The sequence below is a fragment of the Lygodium microphyllum genome, chromosome 22 (genome assembly GCF_053477565.2).
Source record: "Lygodium microphyllum isolate KBCC chromosome 22, Lygodium_microphyllum_v1.1.10, whole genome shotgun sequence".
Taxonomy (NCBI): Eukaryota; Viridiplantae; Streptophyta; class Polypodiopsida; order Schizaeales; family Lygodiaceae; genus Lygodium; species Lygodium microphyllum.
Genome location: NC_141156.1, coordinates 137,955,467 through 137,976,277, shown reverse-complemented (window position 1 = coordinate 137,976,277; position 20,811 = coordinate 137,955,467). Strand labels below are relative to the sequence as shown.

General features: G+C 43.1%; 1 protein-coding gene across 2 annotated transcripts; it reads right to left on the bottom strand.

Moving 5' to 3' along the window:
- Positions 1 to 17,489: 17,489 nt before the first annotated feature.
- On the bottom strand, positions 17,490 to 19,696 carry LOC148017673 (uncharacterized). Of its 2 annotated transcripts, none has more exons than XM_087662868.1 (2): positions 19,583 to 19,696; positions 17,490 to 19,459 (listed from the first exon to the last, which is right to left on the bottom strand). In XM_087662868.1, exon 2 carries the CDS (start codon positions 19,453 to 19,455, stop codon positions 18,085 to 18,087), a length of 1,371 nt encoding a protein of 456 aa, XP_087518994.1. In that variant the 5' UTR covers positions 19,456 to 19,459; positions 19,583 to 19,696; the 3' UTR covers positions 17,490 to 18,084. The 2 variants fall into 2 exon arrangements, with proteins under 2 accessions (XP_087518994.1, XP_087518993.1); XM_087662867.1 differs by having other exon boundaries at positions 17,490 to 19,456; positions 19,583 to 19,665.
- Between the last annotated feature and the right edge of the window lie 1,115 nt (positions 19,697 to 20,811).

Here is a 20,811-nt window from a genome sequence, read left to right as displayed (position 1 = left end):
GATGGAGGGAGTGTGAGGGTGTGAGGGAGTGAGTGTGTGAGGGTGAGGGACAGTGGGGTGGAGAATCTCTCCATCTTCTCCTCTCTTCTTCTCTTCTCTTCTCTTCTCTTGTCTTGCTTGTGGTTATGGAGCTTGGAGCGTGGAGCTTGAGGATGGAGCTTGCTTGAAGCTTGCACTTGGATCGTGGAGCTTCCAAAGTGTGCGGGAGAGGAGGTAACTTGAATGGCATGGAGGTAAGCTCACTACACTCGTAGATATGGATGGCGTGTCGGCTATGTGAGAGGTAGCCATTAGTGCTCGGCTTGGAATGCTTGAAACAATAAGCGGTCCGGGGGTCTTGGCAGTTGAGCGAAAGCTCCCACATTTTGGTTCTGTTGCCGGGACCAACAGATTCAAGCCTTGAGCACTTGCACGCTTCGAATCGAGCATCAAAGTAAGGGTTTCCCCGAACCGGTGCTTGAGATAGGTAGGAAGTGAGGGGGTTGAAGATGGTATTCGATCTCCTTGGGAAGTAGGTTTTTTGCTTTTTGAGATTTATGTTGTGAGATGGAGTAGTGTAGGTATTTGCTTTGTGATTTGTATGCATTAGAGTAGGAGAAAACAAAGAAAATAAGCATTAGGGTTTTCTATTGCAAAACAGGGCAAGAATCGTGCAAAAGTGGTAAAAAACTCGCTTGTGATGCCTAAGGTCGGCAAGTGAGTTATTGGGGCATCAATACCATACCTGAGAAGGGATATAAGGGCCAAAAGTGGCAAGAAAGGCCACATTGTGCATTGCAGGGTTTCAGGAGAGCAGGAGAGAAGAGGAAAGCTTGGTGAGGGAATCCGCTTCAATCTTGGCATCAGAGAGATATTTGGCCAACCCAGGTAATTCTACACCTTCCCCTACAGTAGTAGGATGGATCTGGAGCTGCTCGTCAAGGGGGAAGGCCTCCAGCACCCGGCACGACGAATTTCATGAGAGTCGGCGAAAAGACGCGCGGTGCCCGGCGCGTCTGAGTAACGACGACTATGGTCCGAGGCCTAGACTCGGGCCCTCAGATCGCTCGACTCGACCCACTCAGCCACTACCACTCGGACGCTCGTACTCGGGCCATCCGAATCGAGAACTCGGACTACCTTAGAGTTCAGCCTCAGCCCACTCATCCACCTGACCCTGTCTTGGCTCACTCGGCACTCAGCCACTCGGGTTCGGACTGGCCGAATTGTCCATTCGGATGGTGGTTATGTACGGCCCTTCCCACGTGGCCCTCAGATGTGCCGAATTGGGCACTTGAACCCTACAATTCGGACCAGTTGGGCCGAGTGTGTAGTTTCACCGACTTTTCAAAAAACCTTACCTGACCCGGCCAACACTCAGCAGCACGAACTGTCGGAAGTTCTTAGAACACTCAGAACTTGATTCTGGCACACGGAATAGGCAAAATCGTAGGGCACCGCTGCTTAGCAGCTAGAGGTAGGCAGTTGCGAGACCAGGGACTTAGACGCAAAACGCTGAGTGGAAAAGCCTAATTGGACCCAAAAATGAATGAGGCAACGAATTAGTAAAACATTGAACCCCAAAATTGACCCCACAAGCTACATAGAGCGAAAGGCGCATCGTAGATCCACCATTGGGCCGAAACTTCGAGCAAGTGGTTCAAGATTTGGCTGAACAATCCTCCAAGCTGTGCATGGTGCTTACCATAACGGCCTTGCGGATCGGGGAGGGGACCGCTTCTTGGACCCCCGCAAAGGGGGCTTTACCCCCTCTGCATCCTCCCCAAGAAGGTTGGAGAGAAAACGCATGTCGTGACAGGTCCTCCAACTTAGACCCTTGGGCAGTAATGGCCCTACGTGAGCATGGATGCTCACTGGAAAAGGAGCAACTAGAAGCCCACACCCAAATGGAGGCAAACAGAGACCCTAGAACCTTAATGGGCCAATCTAGCCATCAAGGGCAAAAAGGCCACACTACAAGGACACATGTACATTGTGTTCAAACTACGTCTAGTCAAAGCAGAATGCAACATCATCAAGCTACCAATGTGAAGATGACTAGACATGACAATCCTGACGATAGATGTACCCTGAGCAGCGCTGCACAGACAACCCAAGATCTTCGTGAAGAGTCCACCTCTGACTGTACAACTAGGGACTCAAGGGCGTGTATCAGAAGGCTTGAAGCTGTAAACCAAGACACGGACGATGAAGACATAGTACCACCTGCTTATCTTAGGGTCAAACTCACCGCAAAAAGAGAGCGTAGTGTTGATGCTCTCGTTGATGAAGGAGCAGATTTCAATATCTTGACTTACGAAGCATGGACTCTACTAGGTCAACCAGAGCTCAAACCGACTGATGCAACTCTTAAGCCTCACAGGGAAAACCCACAAGCACTTCTAGGGAAGTGTAGAATCCTTGTAACTATTGAAACAGAAAGCTTGCCAGTCCTGTTCCATGTTCCTCCAAATAGCAAGAATTGTGGAAAGGAAATCCTCCTAGGAAGGCCCTTCAAAGAGGCAACAAGTGTGAAGCCGACTATATAGCACAGAGGATACACCTAGCACTACTAGGTGTGAGGATAATCACAACTTTTAGCAAGGGTGACCTCACCAAACCTCGAGGGAAGGACAAGGAGCATTCTGACATACCAAGCAAGCCTAGTAATGAGAGCAGGGAGTTGTTGAAAGAGTTGATACAAGCGTAGGTTGAACGGAGAGAACCAGTAAGTGAGGCCATACTTGAAACAAAGAGGTTAGGAGATAAGCCCAAGGATAGGGCTTGGACTTACAAATATCGTAGAAGATCATGAAAGAAGCCCAAGCCTTATAGAAGAAGGCATCCATGGAGAGCTAGCACGACGCCACAATGGATATCCAAGGCGTTGCTTCGTGCTCAAGGGTATTATGTAGGCAATCGATGGATTTGGGTACCGAAACCCCCTGCTAAACCACCTTTGTCAGAAGCCCAAATTATGTCAAAAGCAAAGAGGCGAAGGAGGAAACCTAAACAAAAATCCAAGTCTCGAACCAAAAATATTGGAGTGATTGAGCCCCTCACGATTGAAATCAAGAAACCAAACATGACCTATCAAAAAGTAGATCCTCAGTCTAGCATGCTTAGCAAGCAGATATCAGAGGTAACTGTCGAGCATGCACAAGGTCCACTAGTGCCCAAGGAGCCTTTGACTTCCCAAGAGGATAATGAGCACCACATGCACAACATTGCTCATGATAAGGCTGATTGCTCAGCAAAGCTAACGACAGAATCCTCCAACAATCACAAGCAAATCATTCAGCCGTCTGCCTAAGAGTCCTAGGTCCCCTACGTCCTCTCTTCCCAAATGGACCTAGGAGGCACAACGATAGCTGTCAATGGCAGGGGCTCACTTCCAACCTCTGTCTCCATTAAAGCTTCCAAATACCCAAGAGGGGAAACATGACACTGGCCGTAGCTCTCAGCCCAAGGATACTCCCGTGCGACCCAATGTGACTGGATCAACTCAGGATCGATCCACACAGGTGAGTGTTCAGAGGACAACAAAAGACATGACCACATCCAATCGCCCTAGGGACTCCACACTGCCATCCACCAACAGTAACCAACCCATTGGACTAAACGCCACTGCTCCCAACCAGGGATCGCAGCAGTCACAACCCTCGACTGTGACCACACCCCTTGCAGAACGTGTCCCTAACACTTCATCTGAGGAGGAGGTGCCGCAACCAGTATCCTTGACAACTCCAATCCGTCCCAAGAACCTAAAGCCTAGGCTCAAGGAGAAACCCCTCAAAGATGTGGCCAAGGAGATGACGCACCAAACTACTCAACCTAGCAAGGCTATTCAGCGGGCTGCGGCTATGTCCCATGAGGACACACTAGAGAAAGGAAATGCTAAGGCCCAACCAAGCACAACAACGGTTGACCTAGTCCAAGGTCCTGAACCATTGAGAGATATGCCTTCACTAACCAAGAGAAAGAGGAGAAAACAACGCAAACAACAGCAGCTACAGGTGGTCGTGGACCCCAAGAGCATTGAAACCAAGAGCGCTGGAGAGCTGGGGAATAAAGCATCATGTCCATCCACCACTGAACCCATTGATGTCTCTCCTAATAGCGGTGAAACCTTAGACACATCCGTGTGCTCTGAAAAGTTAAAGCAGCCATTGCCATCAACAGTTGCTTTCAACACTCAATCCACCGACAATAGAACTCCCATCGACCAATCAAGAGTGGAGATAACGCTGTCACAATAAGGCGACAAATTCATACCAGTCATGTCCAAGGCGAACCATGACGCAATGACGAAGCCTCAAGAGAAACATGTAAACCCCAAGCGCATGAGCACTCCTAGCATTGACCAATCTTGCTCATCCAGGCCTGAGCCCCCAGCTATGCTAAAGCCCAGGCAAACTCCTAGAACCTTGTGTGAGATGGCAACTGAGCAAGCCCTTGTCTAACATAGAGGTGTCGCAGAATGCCTAGCTGAGTTGGATGCCAAGTTCAAGGTGTTCGCACGTGTCTATGTCTTGGCAGACATGCGTGCATTCCCTAAAGAGCAGCTCGGAGACTACTTGCCCTTTCCTTTATCTTGGAAAGAGCAATAACACCTTGACGAGCACTATAGCAGGCTCTTGCATGAACGCTTGCTACTCATCTCAGGCGAGGAAGCTGACGAACTGCACTTAACTGTCACATTCAATGAGGTGCTCTGCCAACCGAATCTCTTAGACATAGAGCAACTAAAGCGGCTGTCAGCAGGTCGAAGTCGATTTGAACAGCGTTGGTGTGAAAGCCGCGTTGCAATGGCCGAACTAGGAGCTCAGATCATGACAGTTTCTGAGGAGCGATTGGCCAAATGGCAATCCCAAAGAGACCCAACCTATGTGGCACCAACTTCCCTTCGAGTGTTGACTACCATTCGGGGCAAGGACTTGGCTGAACCAAGCCAAGAAAACCCTCTGCTTGATAAGGTTCTCATTGAGGAGGAGTTACATGTCTCTAGTAGACTCGTACAAGGTTCCATGCTACTCGATGTGGCGAAATACCTATCGGTATTGAGTAAGCTGCCACGTGTACTAGATGCGTGTGCTACGCTTCAGTACAATCCCAAGTTCTACAATTGGTTTCTATCCTCGTGATGTGACAGGGATTCAAAAAAATGTATATATAAACAATGATTTTTATGTCACCCTGTATAGATATTATCAACACACACAAGCAATAAAAAGTCAAGCGCAGACAGAAGAATCGGGGCCAACAGGCTAGGTTCGGCCGATTCCCCTTTCACCAGATCATGTCCGCCCCCAGGCGAAGAGCATGCACCCCGCATTGCCACCATGGGAAGCCCGAACCAACATCCCTAATGATGTAAGCAGGGTGCAGTCCCTCTCTACACACTTTTCCCTTCCCGACCTATCCTTCTGAGGATGAGCCCTCCAAATGCAAGACCAACAACCGATGTAACTAGGCATGAGTCAAGATCTGCTAGTAGTTAGAGGCTAGAGGGACACCATTACGGGGGCCATCCCTCTATAACGAGTACAACATGTGCCGCACCTTCTCTTCTAGTCATATGCGTTTGACAACCCACACTGAAATCCTTCCTATGCGAACAATCTTATCCTGTATCACGGCCTAACCCTTGGATTGCATCTTGCAGGCCCCCCAGAAGGAAAACATCGAGAACCATGGACAGCTGGCGTGCAGAGACGCTCTTCCAGACGATGGGAGCACGCAGCACGCGCCCCTCCACCAGTGCGCTATGTACCCACTCTCAAGAGATATGCAAAGAAACGTAGACCTAAACGGCACCGTCTCGGACGAAGGCCTAAAAATCCTCGGACCAGGAAAGTCAAAGCTCAACTAAGCGTGCAAGCCGTGGCAACACCAGTTGCACAAATCCCCCACGAGCGCTCAAGCACCAGATGCCCAAGAGTAGGAAAGGCGGCCAGGGATAGGGAAGAGTTCGACAAATTAGTTAAAGGCATTTTGGAACTGGTGGCAGCTCGGGACTATACCATCCATGTCCCGGCTGACATGTGCCCTACCCGACCTCATGACAATCCCGCACCAGCACCAGCCCAGTCGCCCGACCAATCGGACTCGCCTTGCCTAGTAGAAATTGACTAAGCCCTAGGATGTATGAGCAGCTTAGCAAGTTATCAGGACCTACCTTTTTGTCTTTTGATGGGTGAAAGGGAAACTCCCCACTTGTACAACTTCTTTTGCCTATCGCTAATGTATGCCGTATCTTTGACAAACGATTGCATGAGCAGTGCGATTAATATCATAGCATTTTGAAAAGTCATGTTTTAACATAACTACATTTGTTGAATTACTTAACGAAATCAAGCATGTGCTCTCACGACGTGACAAGTGGATGCAGGATAACATAGGTCTTTGTGCAAACATGTTCAACACCTGGGTCACCGCAAAACCACGACCGTGCACTAAGCGCCACAAGTGACGCTGCTGAACGCGAACAATCACCTCGCAAGTGCCCACATCGCACAAACCCACGTGTAGTCATGGGCTACACTCTCTTCTTGGGTCACGGTCTACACTCACGACGGGGGGCACTGCAATCGTATCGATATCGCAACAACGGCTCCCCTAACAACAAGGCTAGGGCAAATTCATCACGGTCATATCCATTTTTCGCGCCTTTGAGGCTTGACATGTCCCGACCCATTGAAAGGCTCATAGTCCCCGCATATTGCAATGGTTGTACTGTGGCAAAAAAAAACAGCACCCACGAGCACATCACCACACCTAGGGGTCCTCAAATTAGGTGCATCCAGTGACCTTGGTCGGCTGGCTCCGTCTCTAGTCCCCTAGCCCCCTAGCATCACCCACAATACTTCAGGGCACATTAAGAGCAGGACAGCCCTAGGAAGCTTGTCTCGCATGTGGTTACACCTGTCACTCTTAACCATTCCCACAATTCCCTCTCACACTCTGCCTTAAAACCATGGCAACCAATTGGGGCACGCACTGCACGAATGGCCATGTACAGTACACCGTTCTCATCCACAAGCCCAATGTCGCCCACCTACGGCTCGTACACTATTCCCGTGCCCTATCGTGCTACGTCTACAATCACAATGCACACGATGGTGCACCCACCTTCACATGTACTTCTTTCCTTCATGGACCACTCTGCTTCATCCACACGACGTTATGAGCCACTAGGCCGCAGTCTTCTACCTACATAATATCTAAGTATGCACGGGCACTCATATAATATCTGCACGAAAGTCTATACACAGTTTGGGTCCTCAAGTGCAGGACAATACTCCAGGCTTGCTTAGAGGTCGACCTGTCTCCCAAACTAATCAAAATATGTATTGTGCATGAAAAGAAGACTAGCACTACCCTTAGGGAGAGACCATATGAGAGGTTTTTCAATTGCAGGTATTGACGACTCCAACGAAGGTGTCATTCGTTCTTCATCAACACTCAACTCTGAATTCCTATCCTGATCACCCTATAAGCCTGCCAAGAATCATCATGTCCAGAATCCCCAACAAACCGCCACTTGTACTCCATCCATGCAACCCCCCAAATTATAGCCCTACCACCCACTCCCATTGCCCTACCACCTACAACTTAACCCACCAACGTGCCCCCAACGACCTTCCTCCCCACCACTACCAACACTCCGCCATGGCAACCACCAACGTCCTTGCCACCCACGTCTTCGGTGCATGATAACGCCTGCTACCTACGACGCTAAGTGCCATGGGACTGGCACTCGTCTAGGAGGGGGGTAATGTTAACCCCAACACGAAGAAAGAAAAAGGAAATAAAAAAGATGCAAGGAAAAGGTGGAAAAGAGGTAGCTCGACTGAAGAAAGAAGAGGAGAAAAGGCCAAAAGAGCAAGGGCAACCTTAAAAGTCCAAGGCAGCTGCAAAAAGGGAAAGGTGCATTTTAAAATACAAAGGCGTATCCTGAAAACTTGTAAAAGAGTGCCAGGCAGTGGAAAAGCCGGAAAGCCAAAATAAAAGACAAAGACAAAGACAAAGACCAAGGCGAGAGAAATGGAAGGCAAAGGCGCACTAGGAAAAGCGCAAGACAAAACTTGTGTAAAAGAGCGCAAGCGCACCGCAGTTTAATTCAAGGAGCGCCGGGCTCTCACCCATGCAAATTGTAAATGTAGATGGGCGATGGAAAGAAAGCTAGGAAGATAGAAGGACAATGGGAAAAAGGGCCTAGGCTACGGCCGACCATGTAAAGAAGGGAAAAGGGGATGACTGCCCAAAAGGGATTTAGGGTTTTGTATATAAAGTTGAAAAGTGAATGAGAAGCTCATTCTTGTGTGTGGCAAAAAGTGGCTCTCCTCTTCTTCTTCTTCTTCTTCTTCTTCTTGCTTGCTTGAGCTTGTGCTTGAGGGAGGGAGTGTGAGGGTGTGAGGGAGTGAGTGTGTGAGGGTGAGGGACCGTGGGGTGGAGAAGCTCTCCATCTTCTCCTCTCTTCTTCTCTTCTCTTCTCTTCTCTTCTCTTGCTCGCGGCTATGGAGCTTGGAGCGTGGAGCTTGAGGATGGAGCTTGCTTGAAGCTTGCACTTGGATCGTGGAGCTACCGGAGTGTGCAGGAGAGGAGGTAACTTGAACGGCATGGAGGTAAGCTCACTACACCTGTAGATATGGATGGCACATCAGCTATGTGAGAGGTAGCCATTAGTGATCGGCTTGGAATGCTTGAAACAATAAGTGGTCCGGGGGTCTTGGCAGTTGAGCAAAAGCTCCCACAGCAACCTTCATCAATTGTACTTGGACTTGGAAGTGTATTCCTCAAAGTTTGCAAGCCTTCATTAGTATACAAAAGATTTGTAGTAACTATCTCCTACGCAAAGTGTTATAGGTTTGAATGAAATGTGGTCATTCAAATTGCTCCATGTCAATTTGCAATGTGTTCATCTTTCTTTGCAATTCTTGTGAGTTTTTGAAACTACAAGATATGATTTCTATCACACCCAAGTAAAACCACCATCTTATGAGAATGAAGATCTAATTGGTTCTATGAATAGATGGTTTACAAACTAATACATTGAATGACTATACACCATGGCCTTGAAGGATTGTGAGTCCTTGTAGGTACATAGAAAACTTGCTAAGGTTGGGATCCTTGTGGGGATTGTAAGAAAGGAAAGGCTTACTAGTTTTGTAAGGACTTGTGAGATGTGGTTGGACAAGCAAGTGATGAGTCCTCAAGAAGGCTTCAATGTCAGTCCCTAGAAAGATGTGGCTGTGAGTCCTCAAGAAGGCTTCAATGTGAGTCCCCAAAAAGACATGGTTGTGAGTCCTTAAGAAGGCTTCAATGTGAGTCCTCAAGAAGGTCTGGATGCGAGTCCTCAAGAAGGCTTCGATGTGAGTCCTCATGAAGGCATGGAATTTACCTTGAAGTATTGAAAAGCCTCAAGGAGCATAAGCTAATTGGAATTTGGAAGTATGGTGATCCTTGATATGACAACACCTAATAGGAACATTTGAGAAGTGCCCATTTGGAGGATATTGATCATACTTATAATTTATTTATGATATTAAAAATAGTACATCAAATTGCTTACAAATTTGAGTGACCATCCCCTAGGCCAATCCCGAAAGTGCTTGCATGAGGAATGCCATGGAGGATTTCTTATCTTCACAATCACTTTTGATCAAATCAGAACCCTCCAAGTTGATCTTCGGAGAGTTGGGTGGATTCAAGAATTGAAGCTTGTTCATTTCTTTCCACTTGAAGGAGAAAGAACTAGTGATGTTCTCACAATTAATGGAGAAACAATGATCTTACATCATTGGTTGTATGATCATGTCACTTGAGTTATACCTTCTAATTGTATAATGGTAGATGGGACAAATGATCAAAATGGTTATGCTATCATAGGACACCCTTCTTTGCCTATAGCCTATAGAGCCTTATAAATAACTAAGAAACCCCTTACTTTTATAACTATGCCATTGCATCAAGTTCATGATTGAGAGCTTAAGTTATTATTCGTTTTCAACATGAAAAAGACTTGGGCTAATTTACTATTACAGAATCATATAAGAGAGGAAGATCTTAAACTCTCGAGCAATTGAATTCTAATATTTGATTTGTGTATTAATCAAAATTGCCAAAGTAACACGAGTAGATGACACTTACAAGGACTTCCACAAGAAGAAATTCCTTTTGAAGCAAACGACACCCAAGCTTAATGGAAAATGATTTAAGGTGGAACAATATGGAGAAGTGTGGATTGAAGACATGGATAATTACTTTTATGGTTGCTGAAAGTACGATTGCCAATCAATCCATGATTGCAATCCTTTGCCTTATTGGTGAATCCAAACTCTAGTGGAAATAATGTTGTGATAAGGGAGGAATTGTAGATTCCTAGACATGGGAACAAGTTAAAGAGGCAATGAAAGGGCAATACTTGCCACCATCCTTAGAGTCCATTAAGCAACCTTCATCAATTGTACTTGAACTTGGAAGTGTATTCCTCAAAGTTTGCAAGCTTTCATTAGTATACAAAAGATTTGTAGTAGCTATCTCCTACACAAAGTGTTAAAGGTTTGAATGAAATGTGGTCATCTAAATTGCTCCATGTCAATTTGCAATGTGTTCATCTTTCTCTGCAATTCTTTTGTAAGCTTGTCCACTTTTAAGACTTTGGAGAGGCTTGTTCCAATGTGATAATCGTGACAATCAAGAAGCACTATGGACTCAAAAATAAACTTGAGGGGATTCCAAACCTTTATTTGTTTGGTAGGTGTACATATCACGGGGGATTCACTAGTAGTAATAAGGAGACGTCACCTGCATGAAAGAAATATATGAAAATACTCCTTATCTAGCCCCTATTTATGGGACCTTACCTTATAAAATGTACATTCCTTCCCTTAAATAACCTCCCTCCCTTACACTCACGTGGTACCATACGGTAAGCCCTAGTGGACCCCCCGGGGTACATATGTAGTAAGAGCATGGTAATGGGTTTCTCCTTACGTCATTCTAAACATTGTCTAGCTTTTACTACCTCTTTTATGAAACAAAAGTGTTGTTTCAAATAAGCTAGCTCAACAACAACTCCACTATACTCTTGGTACATCAATTTCTTTTTTCACTTAAAGGAATCAAATGTTGCAAGTTGGAATGATAATAAAAAAATTATGCACAAGGGATATTTCGGTGATGATTGTATCCTTGTGCTTTCATTCTCTTTGGCATCTTGCACAATATGTCTTTTGTGGTACATCCATTATGTTGCTTTTGAAAAACTATCACAATTGATTATCAATGTAAAGAGCTGAGATATGCAATCATAAATTTGATTAAATGTTGGCTATAAGTACCTATAAGATATGATAATGGCATGTTAGGTGATCGACATGAGGATATACCAATGATTCTACAGTTGGATTGTTGAGATGCTTGCAATCACACCTACTTCAGTCCCTTTGTAAGGAGCAGTGAGGGCTCATGACTAGAATCCCATATGCATAGTAGGAGAAGTGCTACTGTTTTGTTTCCTATAAAGCATTATACTTGCACTCTTTTCTACTGCAATGTCATAGTACTTTTATCCTTTAGTAAAGTCTCTGTGTCATTGTCAATCAATACACAAGATTGTGTTTATGAGTCCAAGCTTCCATCTTGGAACCTAATTCACTTGTGTAACAGTTAGTCATGTAAATGTCTTCATGAACTCACTCTTTCTCTTCCAACCTCCATAGCTTCCGCATCTTTCATGCTCTAGATCCTGCATATTTAACATGGACTACACCCACGTAGTCCATGGTTATGGCAAATTCATTGTGCCATCCCTTCTTTCCTAGTGGGTTCACACTTAGTGACCACATGTGTGTCACATGTTGTGGTACTTTCATAATAATGTTGGTGACTTATTTTTTTTGTGTGGAAGAAGAAAGAAGAAGATTTTTAGGCCTACCTCGTTGTGTTCTCAAGTCTCCATTGATTTTGTGTGTTTGTGCTCTTTGGTGCTTTACCTCTCTCCCCTCTTGTCTATTTTCATTATATCATAGCCATGCCATGGCTATGCGAAGCTTGATTGAAGGCTGAGGTGAAGGCATTGGAGCACGAGAGCAAGCAAACGAGTAAGCAATGGGCAAGAAGCTCTTCCACATTGCTCGATTTACCTTAGGTTATAGTTGTAGGAGGCTCCTGAGGAGGCTGGTAGGGCCGCAGTCTTCGATTGTAGTGAAAGAATAATATATATATTGCAAATAAGGTCTTTAGGATTTTTTTACTATGATTTCTAGCATCTGAGGTAATTTCAGCCTCTGTTCTGGTCTTGACAATAGTTTTTGGATATACTATAGTTTTAATTATGTCAACTGTTTACAAGTGCATAAGTTACAAATCTCAAATCTTTAAGGTTTTATGTGTTTGTTGGGTTACAGACACAAAAGACACTTCCATACAGATTGCAGATTGTAGTTATTATTGTGCAGTCAATGAAAAGGACTTGGTATCAGCTTGCTTATAGATTGCAGTTTTTCACAAGGTTTTTTGTTTTGTCAAAATGTTTGACAACTTTAACCAAATTGTAACAAGAAGCTTAATAAGAACAATTATCTACATGGAAATTCAGGATGATAAATTTCTTGAAGGGCAAAGGTATTTGGAATTGCATTCAAGGAGACGTGGCAGTAGCACCTAAAGTTCTTACATGAAATGCTATTGAAGAACATGTAAAGGCTAAGAAAGGTTTGGAGTAGACATAGAGGAAAGTCATGAAGATCAAGAGTATTGTGGAAGTTCTTGGATCTATAATTAGTGTGGTAGTTGATGATGATGATGTTGTGCATGCATGCTTAGATGGACTTGGAGATGAATACAAGAGCTTCAAGTCATCTATGAATAGAAGGGATGATATCATTGATTTTGTAGGCTTGATTTCTATGTTGATACTTGAGGAGAAGAACCTTGGCTTAGATTCCTCTTCTTCTCAAAGAAAAAATAAGTTTGAACATGTATTTTACTCTATTAGTAGAGGTAGAGATCATGATAGAGGCCAAGGTGGTGGTCGTGGTCAAGGTTATGATGCACGACAAAAGAGAGGAGGACAATCCCGAGGAGGGGGGTAAAAGAGGATAAATTGCACATTCTAATAGGCAACATAATTCTAATGATAGTAGAGAGTGTTGGTTTTGTGGTCAAAAAGACAACATTTCTAAAAATTGCTTCAAAAAGAAGGCTGAAATTAGAAATGGGGAAAACCACCAAGGTAATTATGTATCGAGTAGCAAAAATAATAATGATAGAAGCAAATAATTTTTTGTTATGTAGCACTTTATGAATACTATGATTATTGATGGTTCATCAAAGAATGATGTATGGTATATAGATTCAAGTGCCTCTAACCACACGACTGCTCATAGAGAGTGGTTTAAGAGATGCAAAGTCTAGAGTCTTCCGGCTATGTGGAGATAGGGGATGATATAAGTCAGCCCATCACTCATGTGGAAAATGTTCCTTTGAGTATGTAGGATGGCAAAACTAAGTACTTGACTGATGTGCTGCATGCACCAAATAATAAAATAACTTGGTTTCTATCAGTTAGATGCATGAATAGGAATTTCAGGTTTGGTTCACAATAATGTTTTGGTAAAGAGTATGCATGATTAGTGGATTGCCATTGTAGGGGAAAATTTTCAAATGATATCTCAGTCATATGCGGTTTTGCAGTAAGCATTTGTTTCAAAAAAACTTGGAAGCCTTAATTCATGAAAAGGATGTTTTAGTGAGAAGCTTGAACGAATACAGGTTGAGTATGATAAACTTTTAGATATGATTAATAAGTTTCAATGTGTCAAGCAACATGAAAATGCTACTAATTAGTCCTTCGATTATAATGTTGTGAAGGCCTATATTAATGAAGTACTACATGATATTAGTAGCAAGCATGTTAAGATAAGAGAACTCACATTTGATAAGATTCATGAAGTTGATGTTATACCTTTTGTATCACATAAGCAACATGCATAAGAACAATCCAGTAGTGATTCTCACGATGCTCATGAGCCTCATAGCTCATGAGATTCTTTGACTATTAGTGTCAGATTTTGTATTTTGATCCATCATACTTATGCTATGTATGCCTATGTTTTGTGACAGTCTTCTAAGTGGATTATGCAATCACAGTAGAGGGCTATAAGTATCCTACTAGAGAAGCTCTACTTATGGTTTTTCTTTGTGGCTTACTTCAAGGTGTAAGGCTATGAGTAAGGCATACATTTTCTCATTAGGTATGTCAACTCTTGATAAGACATTTGACACTATGACATGCAAGGGTTTGAGTCTTGGTTGTTCCAACCACCCATCGGGCTATGCTATGTGTTAGCCATGGCTTGATGCAGTATCTTTGCCCTTAGCATGGTCTAATACCTTAGTCTTAGTAGTTTCATGTGTGAAGCAGTCTTTAGATGCTTTATGAAGTGAGATACCTCATGAAGTGTAGTTATGTAGGTAGTTTTTAAGCGTGACCTAAAAAGGTATTGCGTGTCTCTTTCACATTTTGATTATGATCCCTGATCACAACTTGTTGTATGATGGATATTCATGATGATATATGAGATTTGACAGTTTGTGCCATGGTTTTCTCTATTTTTTTGCTATATTTCTAGCATATTTTCTAATTCGTATATTTGATTTTCTATTATTAGTGTTGTAGGATGTATTATCATGTTCCTATATCATTATCTTTGGGTTTCCTATGAGCTGTATATGATAAATTATTGTGTGTTTTCTATGCTACCTATAGCAGTTCATTGCATTATTCTATGAGGCACTATAATCTTGTTATGCATTCAACATAGATTAGGAGCTACAACAGTGGGTTAAGTTTGTATAAACAATATGTAATGTGCTTACAAGAGAGGGTGAAGGAAAACTTGGGAGCTTCTACTTGTAAAACTATGGATTCGGCTACATTTCTATAACTAGTACCTCCTTGGTCCTTGTAAAACTATGGATTTAGCTACAGTTCTATAACTAGTAACTCCTTGTTCCCCCCCCCCCCCCCCCCCCCCCCCCCCCCCCCCCCCCAACTAGCTTGTGCATATATTATTACGTAAATGCATCCAATGAAAGTTACACACAAGTGTCAACAAAGACTCAAGAAATAATGTTTATTTTGTACAATACAAACATGATTTTTAGCATGGGTTTTTTGATGAGGTTTTAAATAGGAGTTTAGATGTGCCAATAAGTTTTCTTTACAATTCAAATAATGCATTAATGTGGTGATCTATGGCTTGAATCCTTTGTAGTGAAATATATAGTCACATGAACCAAATGGATATATTTAAAAGAACGATCAAGGTGGGTCTACTTCAATAAAAGATTATGACACGAATGATTATCTAAGTAGCAAATGCATAGATGATAGGTCTAAATATGTAGGTCTACTTAAATAAAAGACATATCATGCACTTATTTGCTTAAATATACCCTAATCAACAATATCATTAGATGCTTCCAAATCCATTCTTACTACTAGGTGTGATAGATACACACAATTGAATCACAATTCAACAATATCACAATTACAAATTGAAGATTTGTTCTTCATAAAGAACATATATGTCACCAAAAATTTAAAATCCACATGAGACTCCGGATCTATAGTTTCTAGAATGAATTTGTTTGTTTAGGAAATTGGTTACAGATATATGATGGTCATGACTAAATATTAATAGTTTTATTTTCTATATGCCATTGTAGACATTTATCTAAGGTCCAAAAACTTATCAACATATATTGTGTACTTTGTACCCTTTTGAGTCTCAAATAGATTAGAATGTGGAATGCACCAAATTTATTGAATGCAATATATGTGAGTGCAATATAGTAGTTCAACATGAATGTTACATTCAATTGGGGACTTATGTTTATGAACCAAAGTAGGAAATTGAAAAATGTCAAATACTTATACTGTCACGTAATGCATGTATGAGAACATTCATTACTATTAGAAAGTAAACATAAGGCTAGAATTTTTAATAATCCATCACATAATAGTTATATACATTAGGTGTGCAACATTATGAAATTGGATAAGCATTTTTTTAAAAAAGTGGAATTTTAGATGTATTTTGGTGATAGACAATAGCAAATGATAAAATCATTATTATAGAGACATAGCAACAGTACCATTTATGTTTCATATATTTTCATCGCATTGGATATATGTATGCAATATATACAAATCCTTGTCAATATGAAGTCACTGATCTAAGAAAACTATGTACCAACAAGTAAAGGGTCCAATAATATTTTGTAGTGTAACACAATTAATTTTATCAATTAAGCTCATATAATAATGCCATGATTACTTGGATCATTAAATTAGAAACTCTAAATGTATCCCACTTTAATAGGGCTCTAAATTGATGGCACTTACAATGAAATTGTAAACATTGAAGACCTTGTAAAATGTGGGTGTTAAAAGGTACTTTTTAAGATTTGTCTCATTTATAACATTTTGGTTTTAGATATACATGAAAGTTTATATCTGGATTATATGCTTGAATATTTATTAAGGCATACAAGATAGACATGCTATGGAATTCATCACTACTATTGAAATATGATTGTATAAAAATTCTATATAACCACATGTCTCAACACTAGTATTGTAGCAAAAAAGCTACTATTGTGGCAATTTGAACCCTCTACAAAAAATTCAATTTCTCATCAATGAGAAAGATTAAGAAGAGAATGTTTTACAATAATGTGACCAACACGAGATAGCAGTTGGAAACAAAATATAGAAGGGGCCAAAACAAGATAGGAAGTGTATATTTTTATATCCATCATTAAGACCAATATTTTTATGAAAAAATGAAAACTTTTAATGTTTCTAAGCAAAACCATCTCAAAAAAAAATTATCCTACTAAAACTTTCATGAAAAATACTTTGATATGCATCGTATGCATGTCCATTAAGAGATTTAGAATTAGATAAAAACTTTCAACACTCTCTCAAGGCATACTCATGCTCACATTAAAATGTAGGAAATCTTCCAAGCAACACATTGATAAAAGTGATACCTATGATAAAGGAGACAGTATGCGTGTTTTCCATGTATACAACACTCCCCCATGTTTATATGTTCTATATGTTTCTAGCTTTAGTCTCTTGAAGGCTCATGAGCTTGGAGGTCTTTCCTTGTTGTAAGGGCCTTCAAGATCTTAATGAGCTTTGATGGCTTTTTAGTGAGTGAAAGCTAGAGGTGTTAGGACTTTAATGAGCTTTAGGAACCCACAATTTTAAGTCTCTCACGAGCTTGGAGCTCTTCCCATGGCTAATTAGATTTGGAAGTGTTCTCCCTTTTTTCTTGGACAATCTTCTCTGGTACGATCGTGAATGACACTAAGCATGAAGTTTGTGCTTAGGGATAGCACCATGCAAGAGTGGTGTCATAACAACAAATGTGTGGAGAGAGAGAGAGAGAGAGAGAGAGAGAGAGAGAGAGAGAGTGTGTGTGTGTGTGTGTATGTGCATGCATGCACATGTGGACATGTGTGTGCACATGCATGCATGTGAGTGTGTATGCCCATATGTGCATGCATATGTGTGCGCATGTGAATGACAAGAGGGAAAAGTGAGTAATCTTACTCTATCTTATCGTCCTCAATATTTTGGAGAGTCGCATTTGATGGCTTGGTGTGTCAGATTACTAATAATCCTAAGCAAATACTAACACTCATCAAGTCTTTGACCTGCCTACTCTCTCGAGTGAAGTGCTTGTACCCTTTAATGTGTAACATGCTACTGAAGAAGGCGACGGAGAAGAAGAAGCAAAAGACGATGATGATGATGATGAAAAAGAAGAAGATGAGGATGAGATTGATGTGGTAGTGGGATCATGCTAGTGAAGAAGAGGTGGTACTTGTTGCCTTAATCCTCGCACCTTGAGAAGAAGATGTGGTACTCGTTGCCTTAATCCTCGCACCTTGAGAAGAAGATGTGTATGTGGTAGTGTCATGCTAGTGAAGAAGAGGTGGTACTTGTTGCCTTAATCCTCGCAGCTTGAGAAGAAGATGTGTATGTGTTACGATAGCGAAGAAAGAGATGCAACGACTGCCTTAGTGGAGGGTGTGTATAGGGCTCTTTAGCAAGCGGAGGGTGTGCATGCGGGGGACGTAGAAGAAGCTGAGGCAGTCTTGGCCAGGGACGACTGCGAGATGCTGCAAGAAGGGGAGGAGCTCCATGCCATGGAGGACGTAGTGGCCGCCGTCCCACTTGCTGTACTTCATGAACCAGCCGCTCGGGCCAGCCATCTCTTCATCCAGCACTAACACCACCTGCGGGGGCACGAACCCACGCGTGTCCAGAAACCGCTGCGCCCGCTCCGGCAGTATCAACCGGTTGTAGGCGGTGTCCAGGTCGCTCGCCTCGACCACCTTCATCCCGAGGTAGTCCTCCTTGCGCCGCAGGGCCTGCAAGGGCTGACGTGGCGACGAGGGCGGGGCCCGCTCGGGAGCAGGCAGCCGCCACGACCGGCGGCTGAAAGTGATTACATGATCAAGGCATCCGAGGCGGCCCTGACTGACACGCGGCGGCGGGCGCGGGAGCTTCTGCGCGAATTTGAGCAGGTCGGCGAGCGGCGGGACCGGTGGCGGTCCCGCAGCCTGCAGACGTGCAGACCGACGAGGCTGCTGACCTGGAGACCCGGCAGCCTGCTGACCGGGAGAGCCCGTAGCCTGCTGACGTGGAGAGCCCACTGAGCCCTGCTGCAGAGCAGGGGACCCAGCACGCTGCTGATGTGGCGGCGGAGAAGCGGTAGCGCGTGGGTTCCGCGTACGCTGACCTGCCGGTTGCAGGACACGTGGCACGCTGTCGTACTCGTGTAGGTCTGATCTGGCTCTCTTCTTAGGACCCCAGCTTAGCTGGCAGAGTCTGTGTCGCGCGGCCTGGCGCCGGCATCGTTGTCGCATCCCTCGGAGGATGTTCCTCTCCTGCGGCCTCCAGTATTCATCGTTATCGAGGTCAAGATTAATAGTAGCATTCATATGATCACCACCTCCACTTCCTCCTCCTTCTCCTCCTTCTTCTGCAGCATGAGCTTCCCTGTTCTGCTCTTCTGCGCGACCACCACCTTCTCCTTCTTCTTCACCATCAACCCCATCTTCTCGTTTCTCTCCTCCTCTTTCTTCCTCTGCTTGTTCTTGTTCTTCTTCATCTACCCTTTCTGCTTCTCCTTCTGCATCTCTTCCTTCTTCTTCTTCTATTTCTATTATTTCTACTGATCCTTCGCCACCTTCTTCTTCCCCTTCTCCTTCTGCATTATCATCATCACCGACACCACCTTCGCCATCACCGCCACCATCTTCTTTGCTACCCCTACCACTTTCGTCATCATCACTATTACTATCGTCGCGATCGTCGTCTTCTTTTTGTTCCACCCTTCTTGCTTCACCACCACCACTACCACCACCATCATCATCATCTTCCATCCTTCTTGGATGCATGCAAACAAAAATTAACGGCTTGTGTTGTATCAGAGAATGGCGAGATAAAGAAAGTAAAAAAAAGACAGAGCAGATCAGAAGGTGCTGATCAAATAACTCATATATTCAGCACCTTTGCTTCAGCCCTGCATCCTCCTGCTCATAATCTCTCACTTCAGTGACGGATTAGCTGCATGCAGCGCCCAAAGGATCCCATGGGGCCACGACCTTTCGCAACTCACGGGCCTTTCCTCTTGTTTGTCCAACTCATCGACTCCATTTTCTACTTACGCTAAGGTCCTTCGTTGGAAGCCCTTTTCTCGAATTAAACTCTTGGCGATAGTGAAGTTTAGGACAGGCATTGAATTGTACTGTGCAATCTCCAAGCTATGGTCTCAAGCTACCTCTCACATAGTCAACTCATACTATCTGAGTACTATCTATAAACCAACTATATCCTCTCCACTCTACCCCAAGAATTTAAAATATTAATACAAAGATCAAAAAGTGTATAAGATTCTCCAAAACATACCTCTCTCATTGTAGTTTAGTACTCTAAGAGTTTTAATGGTCATATGATCCAAGTAATGCTCTCATGGTAGTTTTTAAGCCACCTTTTTCACTTGATCAGTTGTTCTAAGGATGATGCATTGAGAAGGAGGTTGAGAAAAAGAAGAATGGAAGCAACCATGCATAATGGCAACTTCTCCTTTGGTCACTCATATTCTCTCTCTCTCTCTCTCTCTCTCTCTCTCTCTCTCTCTCTCTCTATGTGTGTGTGTGTGTGTGGCCATGGCTACCTTAAGCTCTCCACATGACAATGAAAATGGTGCGCAAATCAGATGCTATATGCATGCGTAGTGAACTCCGGAAGGTCCCCAAGAACAAAGAACTCTACAAAAGCTTCATTAAAGCAAGAAAAGAGTTTGCATGACATGAGACAAAAAGACAAATTGGGTGCAATCTCCCCTCATGCCTTGTGTGAGCGCTTCACAAGGCATGTATTTATAAATTTATTAATCTCTAAGCTAAAAAATAGCCCAATTTACAATTAGCATGCTCTTAGCTTTTGTATTTACTTTTGCCCAAATAAAAAGTAAAGCATTTGGGTGTCCCAAAAGTCACGGGTTGTGCCCAAATACAATGTCAAATAATGGAATATTTAAATTGAGCGCCTATGTTGATACAAAATAATAAATGTTTTTCAAGCGCTTTAATAAATAAGCGCGTCTAAATAAATATTAGCGATAGGACTTTAATAATAAGGTACGCGTCCATCAAAATAATAATTTCTTTTGGGTAATTTGAATACACACCATCGCCCAATGCTTCCAACACCACCATTGTGCCTGCTCTACACAT

What these genes read in the sequence shown, in the direction of transcription:
- LOC148017673 (XM_087662868.1), bottom strand. Translation starts at nt 19,455, where the DNA reads ATGGAAGATGATGATGATGGTGGTGGTAGTGGTGGTGGTGAAGCAAGA.